This window comes from Triticum urartu, chromosome 2, assembly GCF_003073215.2.
Source record: "Triticum urartu cultivar G1812 chromosome 2, Tu2.1, whole genome shotgun sequence".
Lineage (NCBI taxonomy): Eukaryota > Viridiplantae > Streptophyta > Magnoliopsida > Poales > Poaceae > Triticum > Triticum urartu.
The window spans coordinates 299,356,837-299,379,124 of record NC_053023.1 but is presented as its reverse complement, the minus strand read 5'-3'; the positions used below and the strand labels follow the sequence as shown (position 1 = coordinate 299,379,124).

General features: G+C 45.5%; 1 protein-coding gene across 1 annotated transcript; it reads left to right on the top strand.

Annotated features, from left to right (window-relative positions):
* Positions 1-262: 262 nt before the first annotated feature.
* LOC125537093 (BTB/POZ and MATH domain-containing protein 5-like) lies at positions 263-4,609 on the top strand. Its single transcript, XM_048700389.1, has 4 exons — positions 263-823; positions 2,710-3,085; positions 3,171-3,444; positions 4,190-4,609. Exons 1-4 carry the CDS (start codon positions 378-380, stop codon positions 4,372-4,374), a joined length of 1,281 nt encoding a protein of 426 aa, XP_048556346.1. The 5' UTR covers positions 263-377; the 3' UTR covers positions 4,375-4,609.
* The last annotated feature ends 17,679 nt before the right edge of the window (positions 4,610-22,288 follow it).

Sequence of the window (22,288 nt, the reverse complement as noted above, 5' to 3'; positions counted from 1 at the left end):
AATATCTTACCATTTTCACGAAAAAATAATTGATATTTTACCAAATACCAACATGCAACAGATATATTTTACCTAATATAACATGCAATTAATATCCTATCTAATATAAATGTGCATTGCACATACATTATTACTACTGACTTATAATTTATTCGTTATGATATAAATGAGACATATATTACCGTTTAAAAACTCGATAAACCAAAAATGCACAAACCGACCGAGCCGGAATGAATTCTTAGCTCCACGTCTCACCCGTGGATGGCACAGTCGTCCCACGAGCAGAACCAAAACAAAGACCCGTACGGCCAATCGGCCGAAAATTCCCCAGTCCTGGCCTCTTAGCCCCAACCCTAACCCTAGCCAATCGCATTCCCATGGACGACGACGCCGGCGACGCCTCGCCGCCGCCGGGACCTGCCCTCCTTGCTGCCACAGGCGCCCCGTCGTTGCGTGACATGGCGGCGTCCCCTACCAGCTCGCGCTCCGTGACGGAGACGGTGAACGGCTCCCACCGCTTCGTGATCCAGGGCTACTCCCTCGCCAAGGGGATGGGCGTCGGGAAGCACATCGCGAGCGAGACCTTCACCGTCGGGGGATACCAGTGGGCTATCTACTTCTACCCAGACGGGAAGAACCCGGAGGACAACTCGGCCTATGTTTCCGTCTTCATCGCGCTCGCTTCCGAGGGCACTGACGTCCGCGCTCTCTTTGAGCTCACGCTGCAGGACCAGAGCGGCAAGGGCAAGCACAAGGTCCACTCCCATTTCGATCGCTCGCTCGAGTCTGGGCCCTACACCCTCAAGTACCGAGGCTCCATGTGGTAAGCAGTCGCCTCTGAATAACCCTCCTGCTTTGGTTGAATTTGTTCTGGTATGAACTATGACACTGTCGTTGAATTGGCGTCCGTGGAGCTTTAGCTAGGACAGTTGAGCCTGTGATTCGATTGATGTTAGTGCTTGCATGCTGTGGGTAGTTGTCATGCTTTAGTCTAGGGATTCAACTTCAGGTGATGTCAGGATTATTAGGTGATAGCAAGGCAGCCATTTTTGGTGTTCTAGTACAGCCACGAGGATTATCCGCTACTTAATGTCTATTAGCTCAATCCAATGGCATGCTACTGTTTGAATTATCTGGTTTTGATCTGTTGAGTATGGTATGCATCAGTAGCTTTACAATTTTGATTTTTCATTCCTAATTTCTGGTGTAATATGTTGCTTTGCTGTGGCGCTATGCCCAACTATTGATCACAATGATGACAGTACACATTGTGGAAAACACTATAAAAGGTAGCCTGACTGTAATGCTTCGATTGATGAACTGCCCGTAGGGTAGAGGGGAATGAAGAGGCAGAGTTGGCTGGAAAGAAGAGACTTGAGATGCTTCAGAACTAGTTCATCTTTTTGCCTAATCTCAATAGTAGCACACACATCCTCTTGTATAAAAGGTTTATCCCTTAACATCTTATATCTAATAAGAAGAGGTAAATCCAACTTCTTGTGCTAGTGCCATCAGCCCATTACTATAGTTTTGTCACTGCAATGCTGTAGTCTAATAGTAAACTTATGCTTTTACTTTTACATGCTTTTATTGTAAAGCATAATGTCACTTGATTAGGTTGCTGACTGGATATTCTTGGGTTTACATACGTTGACAGATTGTTTGGTTGGTGAATTTGTTGCCATTTATAATATGTTTATTTGGTTGTGTTTAAGACGACATCTTCTGTTACTGGTGTAATTCCTTGGTGGACTGTATTGTGTGAAAGGCAATGTGTTTGGAATGACCCTTCTTTATACCATGGAACCGAACTGCTTTAATAGTCAATCTTGAGTACTTGTGTCCTTACAACATGTTATGATATTTATTCACCTATTCTTTTTGTTGAGTTTCACTTCATTTGAATAGTTGTATGTTGAAGTGTGCTTGTACAGTTTAGGACATCACGAAGTAACCTTTGGTTTAAATGAAAGAGCTGTTACCCCCAGTCTCATTTCCACGAAATCAGAGATTTCTGTTTGGTAACCGAAATGTTCTGGAAATAAAAACAAAGCAATAGCTCTTGCTTGACAGTGCCTTCAGGCCACTAGCATGATGAGCTCAGATTCTCAAGCCCATTAATACTTACATTCATATTCTTTCTGATTTGCTGCCAGCTCCTGTAGATATGCATTTCAGGCAAAAAACATAGGAGTTCCAAATGTTGGACCATAGTAATAATATAAACAATGATTAAAATTATATCACAGAACTGTACTTCTCATGGTGGTATGTCACTGGCGTTGGGAGGCTCAGGTCTTGTTTTTTAATCTTGACAACTGCAATAGTGTAGCTTTTCAGTTATTTTCATTCCCAAGTTCAAACTATAATTAGGAAAAAACTGTTTTTTTTTCTTTTTCTTTTAAATCTGCTTGCCAGTGGTATCTGGAAACTTTGGTGTCCTATGTTTTCCTTTTTGTTGATATGAAATATGAACCTTGGATGTGATGTAACTACCAACCCATGACATTTGTAGTTATAGGTGTGAATTCGTTAATACAAGTCTTTAATGAGAAATTAGATCTTAACCCACACTTTACTTCCTCATTTGATAATTTGCACTATCCTGTGGCAAATCATCAACCCCCTTGTAAAGTGTGCCAAATATCTAGATCCCCAGTCTTTAACAGCCTCGTCAGTCTGGGTTCTGATATTCATTCTTCATTTCAGGGGTTACAAACGGTTCTTTCGGCGAACTGCTCTTGAGACATCGGACTTTCTTAAAGATGATTGTTTGAGGATAAACTGCACTGTGGGTGTTGTGGTTTCAACTATTGATTACTCCGGACCACACTCCATTCAGGTTCCAGACTCTGATATTGGCTACCACTTCGGTTCTCTTTTGGACAGTAATGAAGGGGTTGATGTTATTCTTAATGTGAGTGGAGAGAGGTTTCATGCCCATAAGTTGGTGTTGGCTGCACGGTCTACTGTATTTAGATCCAAACTTTTTGACGATGAATCAGAAGGAGACAAGAACGAGGTTAATGAGAGTGAGGATCTGAAGGAGATTGTTCTTGATGATCTAGAGCCCAAGGTTTTCAAGGTGTGTATCTATTTTGTTTGTTATCAATGTCTTCCAGTATAACCTGGGAGCAAGTATACTTACAGTATGTGGATACTCCGTCCAGGCAATGCTTCATTTCATCTACAGAGATACCCTCGTTGATGATTATGAGTTGGATGCATCAAGCTCCATGGGCTCTATTTTTGATACTTTGGCGGCAAAGTTGTTGGCCGCAGCAGACAAGTATGACTTAGGAAGGTTAAGATTGCTATGTGAATCTTACTTGTGCAAAGGCATTTCTGTGGCCTCGGTTGCAAGTACTCTTGCATTGGCTGATAGTCACCATGCCATGGAGCTTAAAGCCGTTTGCCTAAAATTTGCTGCAGAAAATCTTTCAGGTACTTAAGCTTTTACATCAAATCTAACTTAAATTCATCACATGGTACAGTAGCATTCATCCATGAATTCATGTTTAGTCAAAAAACTTTCCTGGCAGTGGCATTCAAGTAATCATTTTGTGGATTTATATAAGTGCCATGCTCTGGTCCGTGGTCACTGATGGGGATTTTTCTTACGGAGCGTTTAAAGTATGAACAAAAAGTGGGGGGAATGATTACAAGCTATAAACAATTTCAGTGAGAGATGACATGTGCATGCTTTGAGTTTCTGGCGTTACATTTGTTTGACATGCAAGTAGAAGATAAGTACCTTGATGTTGTACTGTAGATGATGATTCTCATTGGTATAGTTGTATTGCTTTGCTTTCTGAGGTATAAATATGTTTGTGCTGCTTAGTTGCACTATCACGTTTCATGATTAGTAGAATTGCTGTTAAATATGATGCACTTGAATGTACTCCCTCTGATCCATAATAAGTGTCACAGTTTTGAACTAAGTTTGAACTAACCTTAGTTCAAAACTGTGACACTTATTTTGGATTGGAGGGAGTAGTTTTTCTAGATGTTAGACTATGTAGTTTGCTAACCAAGAATAATGCAATTAAATCAACTAGCAGTCTTTTTCAGCAATTTAGATCTGTTACTGGCTTGGAAATTAATGCTTCATATACATGGTTGCTTTCTTGGCGCAGTTAATAAGTTTATAAAGCTGCATAACATTCTAGATACCCTTATGTCTCTGCAGCTGTGATCCGGACTGACGGGTTCGATTGCCTCAAGGATAATTGCCCATCACTTCAGTCGGAGATACTGAGAACTGTTGCTGGGTGTGAGGAGCCGTGCAGTAGTGGCGGGAAAAGCCAGAGTGTATGGGGACAGCTTTCGGACGGTGGCGACACTAGTGGCCGTAGGGTGAGGCCAAGAATCTGAGGCCACCCCGAACTCTGCCCTGGCTCGGAGGCTCTTGTGTAGATCGGGCAACAATTTGTGCTGTATGTTGTGAAAACAGTTTAACTAGGTGTGACTCATGCCATCTTATCGCGCTCTTTTTTACACTTCAATTCATGTTCATATGTTGTTAATAGCTATTTGATTGTTTGATCTTGGAACCTTTGCCTACTTGCTGTGCTAATTGATAATAATATGGGCACGACCTTGGATGCGCCGATGTTTTGTCCTGATCTTTTACATGCAAAACTCCTCCAAGATCCACCGATAAAATAACACTCCTAATTAGGGCGACGACGACCAATGGACAATCCCAGAAACCTCCTGCCAAAGTAGATGTAAACAACATGCAATCTATCGAGAACTATGGATCTTGAGTCAAGTGCAACTTTTAATGCAGAAAATTCACATAAAATAAATAACAGTCAACTGCAACTTTTAGTGCAAAAATTTTCACATAAAATAATTAACAATGACACGCAAAGAATGCCGCTTAATATTGGGTACACATGTTGTCTAACCTGTTGAAAACATAACCTCCACTCATAATACTCACGTATACTGCATATATAAAAGCAACGATACAAAACGCCATCAGAAAGAGATATTTTAATATCTTTTCAGTTTTGTTATGTCAATCTTTACATGACTTGTACTTTGTTCTTTATAATATGAATGAGACAGGTAAAAAAAAGAATCAGGCACGCAAGCCCACCACATGTACATGTACGCGTGAAGATCTCCTAGTATTTCCTTCAAATCCAACCACTTGTCCAACACGTCATCTCTCTCCTAGTCCTAGTACAATTTCATTAGGAAAACGATCAATTTCAACCGACTGATTATGTCCTTGCGTAAACCGCTCGTTACATACGCCACGCGTCCCCTTGGGACTGGCCCATCGCCCACCCTTTCCTTGACTCAAGCAAACCACCCATTCATTTCCTTATCCTTTCCTTAAAACGCGAGCCTCTTCTTCTCCATCGCTTTTCCTCTCGTGCTGACTCTAGCCATGACCATGAATCTTTTTCTCTACTGCCGCCGCTGCTACTGCTGTGAGGGATAGACACTCGCGGTGGCTGGGGGCGTCGAGCTGTAGATGGGTTGCCGCGCGTTGCAAGCGGTTTCACCTATGCTGCAAGGCGGAGCTCGGGGCGGCGAGTCGGGGGTCATGGGCAGCTCCTGTGACGGCGGCGATGCTGTGTGCTATGACGATCTGGTGCAAGCGGCGTCGCAGATGCAATGACGGTGTTGACGTGCTGCGGGGCCGCAAGGGTGTAACACCCACGATGCGGCTATATCTTCCACGTGTCGAGGCACGACTTAGAGGCATAACCGCATAGTGGTTTAGTCGCAAGAGGGGTAATCTTCACGCAATCCCATGCAATAAACAAGAAAGGGATAAAGAGAGTTGGCTTACACTCGCCACGTCACACAATACATAAACAATTCATACATCAACCAAAATACACACATAGACCGACTACGGTCAAATCCAAATGAAAAGGAAGATAAACCCCAAATGTTAGATCCCCGATCGTTCCAACTGGGCACCACTATTGATCATCAGGAAACGACACATATTAACGACCAATGTCCTCGTCGAACTCCCACTTGAGTTCGGTAGCATCATCTGCACTGGTATCATCGGCACCTGCAACTGTTGGGAAGTATCCGTGAGTCACGAGGACTCAGCAATCTCACGCCCGCGAGATCAAGACTATTTAAGCTCATGGATAGGGTAAGGTAATGAGGTGGAGCTGCAGCAAGCGCTAAGCAAATATGGTGGCTGACATACGCAAATAAGAGTAATATGAGAAGCTACGCAACGGTCGTGAAGTTAGAGGTAATCAAGAAGTGATCCTGAAACTATCTGTGTTCAAACATAACCCAAACCGTGTTCACTTCCCGGACTCCGCCGAAAAGAGACCATCACGGCTACACACGCGGTTGACTCATTTTAGTTAAGTCAAGTGTCAAGTTCTCTACAACCGGATATTAACAAATTCCCATCTGCCACATAACCGCGGGCACGGCTCTCGAAAGTTTATACCCTGTAGGGGTGTCCCAACTTAGCCCACTACAAGCTCTCATGATCAACGAAGGATATTGCTTCTCCCGGAAAGACCCGGTCAGTCTCGGAATCCCGGTTACAAGACATTTCGACAATGGTAAAATAAGACCAGCAAAGCCGCCCGAATGTGCCTACAAATCCCGATAGGAGCTGCACATATCTCGTTCTCAGGGCACACTGGATAGGTCAAGCTACGAGTAAAACCAACCCTCAAGTTTCCCCGAGGTGGCCCCGCAGGTTGCCCGGTTTGGACCAACACTCAGAGGTGCACTACCTCAAGGGGGGGGGGTTAAAATAAAGATGACCCTCGGGCCTGTAGAACCCAATGGAAAGTTATAGGTTGTTAGGCAAATGCAAAACCAAGGTTGGGCCTTGCTGAAGGAGTTTTATTCAAGGCGAACTGTCAAGGGGGTCCCATAACCCCAACCGCGCGAGGAATGCAAAATCAAGGAGCATAACATCGGTATGACGGAAACTAAGGCGGCAAGAGTGGAACAAAATACCAGGCAAAAGGCCGAGCCTTCCATCCTTTACCAAGTATATAGATGCATTAATTAAAATAAGAGATATTGTGATATCCCAACATAACCATGTTCCAATATGGAACAAACTTCAACTTCACCTGCAACTAACAACGCTATAAGAGGGGCAGACTCAGGCATAGCCTAGTGGTGGGAAGAGACTGATGCCTTCCCACCCACCCAGGTTTAAGGCATGGTACTTGCAATTTGGGTTTTTTGCACCATTTATACTGTAGGGGGTTCCCTTACAGTCTTTCTGTCAAAAAAAACAACGCTATAAGAGGGGCTGAGCAAAAGTGGTAACATAGCCAAACAACGGTTTGCTAGGAAGGTGGGTTAGAGGCTTGACATGGTAATATGGGAGGCATGATATAACAAGTGGTAGGTAGCGTGACATAGCGATAGAACGAACAAGTAGCAAGCAAAGATAGAAGTGATATCGAGGGTATGGTCATCTTGCCTGCAAAGTTCTCTGAGTAGTTGAAAGCTCGATCCTCGTTAGCGTACTCAACAGGTTCCTCATTCACGTACTCATCTCCCGGCTCTACCAAAAGCAAGAACACAAGCAACAGAACACAATCAATCACGGTGCAATGCACAAGCAACATGATGCAAGACATGACATGGAATGCAAAGGTATGATGTGCAATGCATATGCGTACTCCGGAAGGGAAAGGATGCAAGGCATCAACTTGTCAGAACAAGTATGCCGCTGGAAAGATGAGGTGATTTCGGTCGAAATCAATATAAGGATCACCGGAAATGGATGCACGGTTCGCAAAAGACAAGCAATACAAGAATGATGCAAATATGCGATTAACAACATCATAGCACTTAGAATGCAACAAGAAACTATGCTACAACACTCCAACATAGCAACAAAGCATATGAACATAAAGTACATATGAAGCTTATCAAAACATGAACACTAAGCTCCTTCTAGTTCTCCCTAGAACAAGCTCAAAATAGCATGGCAAAAATGCAAATGATATCAGCTTCACAAACTTGGAGAAAATACTAAACATGACAAAACAGCATCAGGAAGCAATGTTTAGAACAAGAAAACAACATGCTACAAGAATATAACATGGCAAACAAAGGCATTACATGCTAGTACTAAACACATAGAATAAATACCCCTTACTGAACTTTAACCAAAGAGGCATGGAAAATGATGTGGCACCCATGCAAACATGGCAATTTATGTTATCAGTTTTAGACTTAGAAGAAAAACAGAGCATGGCATAAACAGATTCATGATAGCAACTTTGCGAGCTCAAATCACTCACCACAAGGCACTACATGGCATGGAAAGGTAACCAACATGAATTATACTTATTCAAGAAGCTAAACATGCCAAGAGCAAGTTCATATGATACATGCATCACTAGCAACACACATGGCAATATTGAATATCATGTTAACACTCTGCCAGGAACAATATTTAGCAAAAGTAGAGCAAGACAATGACATGCTAGAGTACTCCATAATTGCAACTAGAGGCATGAATGGATAGAGAAATACCACATATACAAAACATGCTTCCTGAAATACCTCAAAATGTGCATGGATCTCATGGTAGCAACAAGTTTACATGGCATCAAAATGTGACAGGAAAAGGACTTAGCAAAACTACTAAGTGTCTGAAAACAGCAACATTATGAAGCCTACTTTGCATGCTAGTGCTAGTCACCACATAGATCACAAAAATACAATACTTGCACATATGTAAATATGGCATGATGGATTGCGTAAAACATGTAGACATAATGCTCATAGGATGCACACGTAAAATGCAACGAAAATGACAAATCATCAAGTTCTGTTAACAGACAACAGTTAACATCATATAGCACTTTTCCAACGAGGATAATGGCATCAATATGGACAGTAACATACATGCAAATGCCACTAACATGAAGAGTATCACGAGACGAACATTTTGATATATCATAGTCATGAAACAGAGCTAAGGTCATGGAGATATGGCATGTCAAAGAGAGCATCACAATGTTACAGATCTGGGACTTAGAAAATATACCCCTTGCGGATCGGATCTAGGGTTTTGGGGCACGTATCCCAAGGCGGCTAGAGTCGTTCGCCAGAGTAGGAGGAGGCGGCCGTCGGAGATGAGGAGGCGTCGCCGGAGTGCGGTGGTCGCCGGAGAGGAGCCCGGCGGGGCGGCGCCGACGACGCGGGGCGGCGCCGGGGAAGACTCGGGGCGGCGGCGGCGGAGCGTGGCGTGGAGGTGGTGGCGCATGGTGGTGGTCGGCGGCGGAGACGGGCACGGGAGGAGGCGGCGGGACCGGGCGGCGCGGTGGAGTGATGGGCCAGCGGGGGCCAACTGCGGGCTGAGCGGGCCGACGCGGCGGGCGACGGTGGCATGCCACGTGGCGCCCTCCGATTGGCGCGGGCACGGCGGTGATTTCGTCCGGCGAAGGTCGGACGTGTCCGGTGGCGGCGGGGGAGGATTTTTAGGGTTTCAACTGCGAAATTTCGGGAGAGAGGCACATATTTATAGGTAGAGGGAGCTAGGAGTGTCCAAATGAGGTGCGGTTTTCGCCCACACGATCATGATCCAACAACGGAGAGCATGGAGGGGGTTTAGATGGGCTAGTGGGCTGTTTTGGAGGGGTGTTGGGCTGCAACAAGAGAGGGGCTTCTACGGTTACCCGGTTAACCGTTGGGGCATCAAACGACCTCCAAATGGAACGAAATTTGACAGGAGGCCTACCGGTGATGTACCAAGGTCACTTGACAAATATCGACCCATTCCGAGAAAGTTTTTATCCCACTCACGAAACGAGATTTGAGGGGTGCAACGGGTGCATGCAGGAGTGTTGGATTGCGAAACGGACAACGGGGAAAATGACCGGATGCATGAGACGAACACGAATGCAAAGGAGATGCACATGATGACATGATATGAAATGCATGACATGAACAAAATGCAAAACGAAGACAAAAACCCAACCTCAAAGGGAATATCATATCACATAGCCAGAAATGGTAAGAGTCGGAGTTACAAATATGAAAAGTTACATCCGGGGTGCTACAACACTCCACCACTACAAGAGGATCTCGTCCCGAGATTTAGGACTGAAAGAACTCCCGATATTCAGAACGGAGGCGGTCCTCGCGTTCCTAGGTGGCTTCTCGGTCGGAATGGTGTGACCACTTCACTTTCAGGAATTTGATTGACTTGTTGCGAATCTTGCGCTCGGTTTCTTCAAGAATGGCAACATGATGCTCATGATAAGACAAATCTGCTTGGAGATCAATCTCTTTGAAGTTGATAGTGCGCTCGGGGGTCTTGAAGCACTTGCGAAGCTGTGACATGTGAAACACATCGTGCACATTTGCGAAGTTGGACGGAAGCTCAAGTTGATAGGCAAGGTCGCCTCTTTTGCCAATGATCTTGAAAGGATCTACATATCTAGGGGCAAGCTTCCCTTTGATACCGGAGCGACGACTGCCTTTCATTGGAGAGATGCGGAGGTAGACATGGTGTCTGATCTTGAAAGCCAAGTCACGGTGCTTGCTATCATAGTAACTCTTCTGGCGTGATTGCGCGACTTTGAGATTTTCATGGATGACTTTACACATTTCTTCAGCTTCTATGATCAAGTCGTTGCCAAGAAGTTGGCGTTCACCAGTCTCAGACCAATTGAGAGGGGTATGGCACTTTCTGCCATATAGAATTTTGAATGGGGCCTTGCCCGAACTTGCTTGGAAACTGTTGTTGTAGGTGAACTCGGCATATGGAAGACAATCTTCCCACTTCATACCGAAAGAGATGACACAAGCCCTGAGCATGTCTTCGAGAATTTGATTGAATCGCTCGACTTGCACACTTATTTGAGAATGGAAAGTTGTGCTGAAGTGAATGTTTTTACCCATGGCCTTCTGGAAGGAGTCCCAGAACTTGGAAATGAAAATTCTTCTGTGATCTGAAGATATCAACTAAGGAATACCGTGCAACAAGACAATTCTAGAGGTGTATAGCTCTGCCAACTGAGTTGCTGTGATAGATTCTTTGATTGGAAGGAAATGAGCCACTTTTGTAAGCTTGTCAATGACAATGAAGATAGCATCATTCCCACGCTCGGACTTGGGAAATCCAGTAATGAAGTCCATTTCAATATGGTCAAACTTCCATTCTGGAATAGCAAGAGGTTGGAGGAGACCCGCTGGTCGTTGGTGTTCTGCTTTCACCGTTCAACAGACATCACATTCATTCATGAATTGAGCAATCTCTCACTTCATTCGAGTCCACCAATACGACTGCTTGAGGTCATGGTACATCTTCGAACTGCCTGGATGAATGGACAGAAGAGAATTGTGCGCTTCGTTCATTATGACCTTCCTTAGATCACCTTTAGGAACCACAATCCGGTCCTCGAAGAATAAAGTGTCTTTGTCATCAATGCGATAGCACTTGTATTTGGGTTGGCTCTTGGCGATACCATGTTTCACTCCCTTCACCATGGTATCAAGGAGTTGTGCCTCATGAATTTGGTCTTCCAAAGTAGGAGTGACTTGAAGGTTGGCAAGAAAACCTTGAGGAACAACTTGGAGGTTGAGCTTGTGGAAAGCTTCACAAAGATCTGGTTGGAATGGCTTGAGAATTAAGCTGTTGCAATAATCCTTTCTGCTCAAAGCATCTGCAATCACATTGGCCTTGCCTGGAGTATATTCAATACTTGGATTGTACTCTTGAATCATTTCAACCCAACGAGTTTGCCTGAGGTTGAGGTTGGGTTGAGTAAATATATACTTGAGGCTCTTCTGATTTGTGAAAATGTCCAATTTCCTTCCTAACAAGAGATGTCTCCATGTTATTAATGCATGTATAACTGTCGCCAACTCAAGATCGTGAGTGGGGTAGTTCCTTTCGTTTGGCTTCAACTGATGAGAGGTATAAGCCACAACTTTCTCTTGGGGAACACAGTAATTTCAAAAAAATTCCTATGCACACGCAAGATCCATCTAGGTGATGCATAGCAACGAGAGGGGAGAGTGTTGTCCATGTACCCTCGTAGACCGTAAGCGGAAGCATTATGACAACACGGTTGATGTAGTCGTACGTCTTCACGATCTGACCGATCCTAGCACCGAAGGTAGGACACCTCCGCAATCTGCACACATTCAGCTCGGTGACGTCCCACGAACTCTAGATCCAGCTGAGTGTCGGGGGAGAGCTTCGTCACCACGACGGCGTGATGACGGTGATGATGAAGTTACCGACGCAGGGCTTCTCCTAAGCACTACAATGATATGACCGAGGTGGAAATCTGTGGAGGGGGGCACCGCACACAGCTAAGAGATCAACTTGTGTGTTCCAGGGTGCCCCCTCCCCACCTATATAAAGGAGGGAGAGGGGAGGCCGGCCGGCCTCTCTAGGCGCTCCAAGGGGGAGGAGTCCTCCTCCTAGTAGGAGTAGGACTTCCCCCTTTCCTGGTCCAACTAGGAAAAGAAGGAAGAGGAAGAAGGAGAAAGGAAAGGGGGGCCGCCCCCACCCAATTTGGATTGGGATGGGGGGGGGCGCCCCTTCCTAGGCTGCCTTCTCTTCTCTCTCACTAAGGCCCATTAAGGCCCATATGCTCCCTGGGGGGTTCCGGTAACCCCTCGGTACTCCGGTAAATGCCTGAACTCATCCGGAACCATTCCGATGTCCAAACATAGCCTTCCAATATATTGATCTTTATGTATCGACCATTCTGAGACTCCTTGTCATGTCCGTGATCATATTCAGGACTCCGAACTACCTTCGGTACATCAAAACACATAAACTCATAATACCGATCGTCACCGAACGTTAAGCGTGCGGACCCTACTGGTTCGAGAACTATGTAGACATGACCGAGACTCATCTTCGGTCAATAACCAATAGTGCAACCTGGATGCTCATATTGGTTCCTACATATTCTACGAAGATCTTTATCGGTCAAACCGCATAACAACATACATTGTTCCCTTTGTCATCGGTATGTTACTTGCCCGAGATTCGATCGTCGGTATCTCAATACCTAGTTCAATCTCGTCACCGGAAAGTCTCTTTACTCGTTCCGTAATGCAACATCCCGTAACTAAGCCATTAGTCACATTTCTTGCAAGGCTTATAGTGATGTGTATTACCGAGAGGGCCCAAAGATACCTCTCTGATACACGGAGTGAAAAATCCTAATCTCGATCTATGCCAACTCAACAAACACCATTGGAGACACCTGTAGAGCATCTTTATAGTCACCCAGTTACGTTGTGACGTTTGATATCACACTAAGTGTTCCTCCGGTATTCAGGAGTTGCATAATCTCATAGTCATAGGAACATGTATAAGTTATGGAGAAAGCAATAGCAATAAACTAAATGATCAAAGTGCTAATCTAACGGATGGGTCAAGTCAATCACATCGTACTCTAATGATATGATCCCGTTCATCAAATGACAACTCTTTGTCCATGGCAAGGAAACTTAACCATCTTTGATTAACGAGCTAGTCAAGTAGAGGCATACTAGTGACACTCTGTTTGTCTATGTATTCACACATGTAATAAGTTTCCGGTTAATACAATTCTAGCATGAATAATAAACATTTATCATGATATAAGGAAATATAAATAAAAACATTATTATTGCCTCTAGGGCATATTTTCTTCAGTCTCCCACTTGCACTAGAGTCAATAATCTAGATTACATTGTAATGATTCTAACACCCATGGAGTCTTGGTGCTGATCATGTTTTGCTCGTGAGAGGCTCTTAGTCAACGAGTCTGCAACATTATGATCCGTATGTATCTTGCAAATCTCTATGTCTCCCTTTTTGACTTGATCGTGGATGGAATTGAAGCGTCTCTTGATGTGCTTGGTTCTCTTGTAAAATCTGGATTCCTTTGCCAAGGCAATTGCACCAGTATTGTCACAAAAGATTTTCATTGGACCCGATGCACTAGGTATGACACCTAGATCGGATATGAACTTCTTCATCCAGACTCCTTCATTTGCTGCTTCCGAAGCAGCAATGTACTCCACTTCACACTTAGATCCCGCCACGACGCTCTGCTTGGAACTACACCAACTGACAACTCCACCATTTAATAAAAATACGTATCCAGTTTGTGACTTAGAGTCATCCGGATCAGTGTCAAACCTTGCATCGACGTAACCGTTTACGACGAGCTCTTTGTCACCTCCATAAATGAGAAACATATCCTTAGTACTTTTCAGGTATTTCAGGATGTTCTTGACCACTGTCCAGTGATCCACTCCTGGATTACTTTGGTACCTCCCTGCTAAACTAATAGCAAGGCACACATCAGGTCTTGGTACACAACATTGCATACATGATAGAACCTATGGCTGAAGCATTGGGAATGACTTTCATTTTCTCTCTGTCTTCTGCAGTGGTCGGGCATTGAGTCTGACTCAACTTCACACCTTGTAACATAGGCAAGAACTCTTTCTTTGCTTGATCCATTTTGAACTTCTTCAAAACTTTATCAAGGTATGTGCTTTGTGAAAGTCCAATTAAGCGTCTTGATCTATCTCTATAGATCTTGATGCCCAATATATAAGCAGCTTCACCGAGGTCTTTCATTGAAAAATTCTTATTCAAGTATCCTTTTATGCTATTCAGAAATTCAGTATCATTTCCGATCAGCAATATGTCATCCACATATAATACCAGAAATGCTACAGAGCTCCCACTCACTTTCTTGTAAATACAGACTTCTCCAAAAGTCTGTATAAAACCATATGCTTTGATCACACTATCAAAGCGTATATTCCAACTCCGAGAGGCTTGCACCAGTCCATAAATGGATCGCTGGAGATTGCACACTTTGTTAGCACCTTTTGGATCGACAAAACCTTTTGGTTGCATCATATACAACTCTTCTTTAAGATATCCACTAAGGAATACAATTTTGACATCCATTTGCCAAATTTCATAATCATAAAATGCGGCAATTGCTAACATGATTCGGACGAACTTAAGCATCACTACGGGTGAGAAGGTCTCATCGTAGTCAACTCCTTGAACTTGTCGAAAACCTTTTGCAACAAGTCGAGCTTTGTAGACAGTAACATTACCGTCAGCGTCAGTCTTCTTCTTGAAGATCCATTTATTCTCTATGGCCTGCCGATCATCGGGCAAGTCAACCAAAGTCCACACTTTGTTCTCATACGTGGACCCCATCTCAGATTTCATGGCCTCAAGCCATTTTGTGGAATTTGGGCTCATCATCGCTTCCTCATAGTTTGTAGGTTCGTCATGGTCAAGTAATGAAAGAACATGCGGTGCCCCCATGTTTGGTTTTGGTAATTGATGACAATCTCTATGGACTAATGGTTGCCTTGAGTTATATTTGAAGGTTTTTGTCCATAGGCTTTTCTTGGAGTACATGTGTTGGTTCCAAGGAGAGTTTGTGTCGACCAAGGTGCTATTCAAGGAATTACCTAAAGATTGGTCTTGTGAGAGGTTGATCAAGACTAAGTCAAAGAGTGAATCAAGTTGACCAACCCACAAAGCATAGAAGATGTACCGAGAGGGATCAAGTGATCCCATGGTATGGTAAGCATTGTCAATTACGCTTTGTGTACTAACCCATGGTCTTCGTGAGGGTTCTTTGTGGGGTTAGGTTGCGGTGTGCAAGTTCAAGTGGAGCATCACGAAGAGATCAAATGCTTGAAGCTTGCCGTCCTTTGTGGTGACAATGGACTTGTGAAGATGTGCGGAAGAGTGGCTCACCCATAGTGGAGTATGGGGGAGCAATCAACTAGTCTTCATCAAGTCAACACAATCAAGAAAGGTTGCGGTGTGCAAGTTCAAGTGGAGCATCACGAAGAGATCAAATGCTTGAAGCTTGCCGTCCTTTGTGGTGACAATGGACTTGTGAAGATGTGCGGAAGAGTGGCTCACCCATAGTGGAGTATGGGGGAGCAATCAACTAGTCTTCATCGAGTCAACCAATCAAGAAAGGTGGTCCAACTTGAGGGAGTCAAGATCGTCATCATCTAGCTCAAGTGGACCATGTGCAAGGCAAAGGTTTGCCCTTGATAGGTTTTCTATTTTACCGGTCTCATGATGGTAGTTGGGAGACCGGGTTATAGGATCGATTGCCATACTATCAAGGGGGGCTCTCAATGAGTAGCTTGATCGTATCGTTCGTTGAGAGCTCAAACCATTGCATCCTTGCATCATCTTTCTTGGTTCTTGTTTGGTTCTCTTTGTGAGTCTTAGAGCTTATGGTCATCTTGTTGACAAGCTTGAGTTCATCGAAAACGGAGTTCGCTTGCATCTTCTATGATGTTTTCGATGTTGGAGGTTTTGCCGGTTCTTCTCGGTTGGAGGTTTCACTCCTCTTTTTGTTAGGCATACCCCCTGCCTCTTCTTACTATAACCAGTCGCTGTTTTGATGCTTCTCGTCGTCCTGTTTCCAACAAGCTTGAGTTTGCTCAATTCGGAGCTCATATACAGAAGTTATGGCAGTTCTTGTTTTCTTTAGTGTGGTTTTTGTCAGGGTCCCAGCGGTAGTACCGTGGTACCCAGCGGTAGTACCGCTGAGGGGTCTCAAGCGGCAGTACCGCTCCGCAGCGGTAGTACCGGCGGTGACTCCGCAGCAGTACTACCGCTGGCTTACCAGGTCCCTACCGCGTCGATTCGAGGGGTCTTTTTCTGTGTCGGATTGTGCGGTACCTTGCTGCGGCAGTAGTGCGGCAGTAACGCTCCTTAGCGGTAGTACCGCCCTTCCTCCGCGGTAGTACCACCCGGTTCCCTCTTTCCCTTTCCCCTTCGTTCTGCGCGGCAGTACCGTCGAAGGGAGCGGTAGTACCGCTTAACCCAGCGATAGAACCGCTGTCTCCTGCGGTACTACCGCCCCAAGGTTCATGTTTTGTTGCTCCTTTTCCATGTTTCTTCTTCCTGAGCGGTAGTACCGCTCATGGAGCGGTAGTACCGCTCGTGTGCGGGCTGAGCACATAACGGTTGGATTTTCCCCCTCATATAAAATGGGGTCTTCTTCCCCAATGAACCTTATCCTTTGAGCTCGTGTTCTTCCCCATTGTTGACCTTCTTCGAGCTTGCTAACTCTCAATCCCTCCATGGTTTCTTGCTAGTTTTTGAGGGAAAAGAGAGAGGAGATCTAGATCCACATTTCCACCAATCACTTTCTCCTCTATGTGAGGGGAACCCCTTGGATCTAGATCTTGTAGTTCTTTGTGTTCTCTTTCTTGTTGTTCCTCTCATTTTCCTCCCTAGCTTTAGTTGCTTCGGTGGGATTTGAGAGAGAAGGACTTGGGCACTCCGTGTGCCCTTGCCATTGCATTTGGTGCATCGGTTTGAGTTCTCCACGGTGATACATGGAAGTTACAAGTTGAGAAGCTCATTACTCTTGGGTGCTTGGTACCCTTGAGCTTGTTCCTCTTGGGTGCTTGGTACCCTTGAGCTTGTTCCTCTTGGGTGCTTGGGCGCCCTAGACGGTTGTTGGTGTTTGGAGCTCAATCATTGTGGTGTAAAGCTCCGGGCAAGCGTCGGGGTCTCCAACTAGGTTGTGGAGATCGCCCCGAGCAATTTGACGGGTTTCAGTGACCGCCCCCAAGGGTTGCCAAAGTGTACGGGTTCGGTGACCGCCCCCAAGGTGTAACACCCCGGATATGACTTTCCCAATTTGTACTCCAACTCTTGCCGTTTCCGGCGTTAAGTTATTTTATTTTTCTCGGGTTTGGTTTTTTGTCTCTGTGTGTTGTTGTCGTTTTCATGCATCTCATATCATGTCATCATGTGCATTGCATTTGCATACGTGTTCATCTCATGCATTTGAGCATTTTCCCCGTTGTCCGTTTTGCATTCCGGCGCTTCGTTCTCCTCCGGTGGTCATTTCTACCTTTCTTTCGTGTGTGGGGATTAGACATTTCTGGATTGGACCGAGACTTGCCAAGCGGCCTTGGTTTACTACCGGTAGACCGCCTGTCAAGTTTCGTACCATTTGGACTTCGTTTGATACTCCAACGGTTAACCGAGGGACCGATAAGGCCTCGTGTGTGTTGCAGCCCAACACCCCTCCAAGTTGGCCCAAAACCCACCAAAACCCTCTCCATCATCTATAGCGTTCGATCACGATCGCGTGGCCGAAAACCGCACTCCATTTGGAGCCTCGTAGCTCCTTCTATGTATAAATAGGCCTTCCCCGTCCAAATCGGGAATCAAATCCTCCCCTAACCCTAGTCTCCCCTTCCTCCGCGCGCCGGACACGTCCGCCCGGCGCCGGACGCGTCTGCGCCGCCACCGCCGCCCAATCACGCGCCGCCACTTGTCCTCCCCGCGCCTCCCAGCCGCACGGCCCGCCAGGCCCATCGCGGGCCCCCGCAAGCCCGTCCCACCGCCGCCACCGCACGGGCGCCACCACCCGCGGTCGCCCGACCGCACCAACGCCGCGCCGCCGCGCCGGCCTCCCGCTCCGCCACGAGCCTCCGCCGACCGGAGCCAAGTCCGGCGCCGCAAGCCGCCGCCCCGCCACTCCCCGCCCAGCGCCGCCCCACTCCGACGCCCTCCGTCCTCTCCTCGCCGACGCCAAGTCCAGCTCCGGCCAGATCCGGCGACACCAACTCCGGCGCCCCCAGGAACAGCTCCGGCGATCTCCTCGGTTCGCGGACCGATCTGATCTGGAACCGGACAAACTCTAGATCCAGATCTCAGGGTTGACTTTTGCCCGAAACCCTAATCATTTTGCATATTTCATCGTGCTATAACTCTGCATCCGTAGCTCCGTTTTGGGCATATAGTATATCAAAATGTTCATCTCAGAGAGTACATCATTTCATCTCATTGCATCATTTTCATTTGAGTTCATCTTGATGCCCGAAATGCTGTTAGAAGAGGGCTACTTGAGATAATTGCCAGATCTGCTGCTCCATTTAGAGATTTGTCATTTTTGCCATGATTAATGTGTGCATGATATGCCCATGAGCTCTACATATGTTTTGTTAAGGGTTTTGCCATCTTTCCAGAGGTGCAACCCATGTATTTTTGTGATGTGTGTGGTGACTAGAACAAGCTTGCCAAGTGAGGCACTTGGTAATTCTGATTTCAGGGACTTAGCAATTCCACCAAGTCCTTGGGCTGTTTATCTCATATTGCCATATGTTCATGTTGTTTCCTAGTGATCCGTGCCTCTTTTGAGGATGATCAGTAAGGATGTTTTGTTAATCTTGGAGTGCTCTATCCATCCATGTCTTTGTTTGCAATTATGGAGCACCCTAGCTTGAGTCAATCGAGCTCTACTTTTGCTACTTCGTGAATCTGGGCAGATGGTCTACTTGTTAGCGATTTTGCCGAGGATGTTGTAGTTGATCCGTGCATGCTATGCTATTGTTCTTGCCATGTCTAGCTTGAATTTTGTGTATTATTGATGGGTGTATGCTTATATTATCATGACTTGCTCCGTAGTGAGTGTATCGAGCTCATAAACATGCCTACTTGATATCTGTTTTCAGCATGCTCCAGTTTTCACCAAGTCTGAGAACTGATTATGTTTTTGCCATGTTCACATGCTTGCAATTGTATTTTCTGATCCCTTTTGGCTCAAGGTCACTAAGGGAGTTTTGTTAAGATCTTTGAGTAGCTCCATGCCATGCTTTACTTTGCCATGTACAGGTCCTGTAGTATGCAGTTTTGTTGCTCCGAAGTGTGCTACCTGATCTGAAATTCCAGACAAGTGTTAATTTCACTAAGTCTGAAATCTGTTTGCCATATGCATTTTTTCCATGCTTGTTTGAACCTGTTAATGGATGATTTAGCCGTGGCTCAGTGCTAGACTTTTGTTAAGCATCTTGAATGCATCCCTGAAATGTATTTTGTTGTCATGTTTGGGTGCTGTAGCATGTTCATCTCATTGCATTTAGATGACTACTTGCTGTAAATCGCAGAACGTGGTCATATTTGAATTGCTTGCCATTTCCAAACCGTAACTCCGATTCCGGCGTTCTTTATATCGTTTTCAAGAGATTTCATCTCATCTTTCCAGTGGAACACTTGTATTTCCAAGTTGAGGCCAGGTTCATGCATCCCTTGTCAAATCTTGCATATGCATCCCGCATCGCATCCCGCATAGCATACCATCCTTGCATCATATTGCTTGATCCTTGCACGTGGTTGATTGTGTCCTTGTTGTTTGTTTGTCTTGTTTGGGTAGAGCTGGGAGACGAGTTCGCTAACGAGGAGCCCGTTGAGTTTGCTTTCGAGGATCCAGTCAACTCTGACAACTTTGCAGGCAAGATGATCATACCCTCGAAATCATTACTATCTTTGCTTTGCTAGATGCTCGCTCTTTTTCTATGCCAATGCTATGATGCCTACCACTTGCTTTCAAGCCTCCCAAATTGCCATGTCAAACCTCTAACCCACCTTGTCCTAGCATACCGTTGATTGGCTATGTTACCGCTTTGCTCAGCCCCTCTTATAGCGTTGCTAGTTGCAGGTGTAGATTGGAGACCGTTCCTTATTGGAACATTTATTTACTTGTTGGGATATCATTATATTGCCATGTTATCTTAATGCATCTATATACTTGGTAAAGGGTGGAAGGCTCGGCCTCTCGCCTAGTGTTTTGTTCCACTTTTGCCGCCCTAGTTTCCGTTATATTGGTGTTATGTTCCCGGATTTTGCGTTCCTCACGCGGTTGGGTTATAATGGGAACCCCTTGATAGTTCGCCTTGATTAAAGCTTTTCCAGCAATGCCCAACCTTGGTTTTACCATTTGCCACCTAGCCTTTTTTTCCTTGGGTTTCCGGAGCCCGAGGGTCATCTTATTTAACCCCCCGGGCCAGCGCTCCTCTGAGTGTTGGTCCACCCTAGAGCCCCTTGCAGTGCCACCTCGGGGAAACTCGAGGGCTGGTTTTAGTTGTACGGATTGCTTATCCGATTGTGCCCTGAGAACGAGATATGTTCAGCTCCTATCGGGATTTGTCGGCACATTCGGGCGGTGTTGCTGGATTAGTTTTAACCTGTCGAAGTGTCTTGAAGAACCGAGGTACCGAGTCTGATCGGAACGTCTCGGGAGGAGGTCTATTCCTTCGTTGACCGTGAGAGCTTGTCATGGGCTAAGTTGGGACTCCCCTGCAGGGATTTGAACTTTCGAAAGTCGTGCCCACGGTTATGGGCAGATGGGAATTTATTAATGTCCGGTTGTAGATAACTTGAACCTTAACTTAATTAAAATGAATCAACTGACTGTGTTACCGTGATGGCCTCTTCTCGGCGGAGTCCGGGAAGTGGACACGGTGTTGGAGTAATGTTTGCCGCAGGATTTGCCCTCTAGTTATGCGTTCACGCTTTGCCTCCTCTTCTCGCTCTCTTTTGGCTTGTCCAATCGGTGGTATATACGATCAGCGAACGACGTCGAGGTGTATAAATGGAACGGTATGGATAAGTCGAATTTATCAGAACTAGCGCTCCCACGCTCTAACGACTCAGGGACACCGAGTATCTAATGATAATTTGGTCTACGTCCCGGACTACAAAGGCGAGGTCCACTGCGCGAGCTCGAGTTCACCCTCAAGCTGCTCCTGAGAGTTGCTATGATACAAAGGAAAGGACTACTAGTCATCACCACGGGTCAACCCCCACTAGCCCTGGCACAGTGTACAACCCAATAGAAAATAAAACCGCGACATCAGCCCGGTACTCACAAACTTACTACATTACAATAAATACATGAACTAACTGCACCGCTCACATTCGGTTGATACAATAGAAGGGAAAATAATAGATATAATGTACCCTACAACACTTCTAACGGATTGAACGCTGTATACGGAAGTTACGCTAACACGGAGATTCAGCACGGAACTGTGCACCCTCTATATCAGCGTAGCTCCCACAATGTGTTCCCAACGGTAAACATGCCCAAGCCACTGGCGGGAGTTCCCAGGGAATCACCTTAGTGCCGTAGAACGTAACACGCTCCCGCACTCCTCTAATGCCACCGGGATCACCGAAGAACCCCTCGTAACACGGAGGTGTGGCGAGGTTTGCCTCTAATCGTAGGCGTTCCCACACTTGAAGCCCTATGTAGCAGCAGAGGCGCACGGAGCCAATAGAGAATGGGCTCGAGAAATGAATACGTGGAATGAAACACTATCGTATAACAAAGAACAGTATATAGAACGATAGTGGATCATCAAATAGAACGAATCGTATTCAACAACCACGTGTATCCACTCGGATCAACAACATCCAAGTAACATGACCTTTAATTGGCGATCCAAATAAGACGTAAACAAGTTCGGATTTGGCATTAATAAA

What these genes read in the sequence shown, in the direction of transcription:
- LOC125537093 (XM_048700389.1), top strand. Translation starts at nt 378, where the DNA reads ATGGACGACGACGCCGGCGACGCCTCGCCGCCGCCGGGACCTGCCCTC. An exon ending in AAGTACCGAGGCTCCATGTG is followed by an intron (nt 824 to 2,709) that starts GTAAGCAGTCGC and finishes TCTTCATTTCAG; the next exon opens with GGGTTACAAACGGTTCTTTC. An exon ending in TAGAGCCCAAGGTTTTCAAG is followed by an intron (nt 3,086 to 3,170) that starts GTGTGTATCTAT and finishes TACTCCGTCCAG; the next exon opens with GCAATGCTTCATTTCATCTA.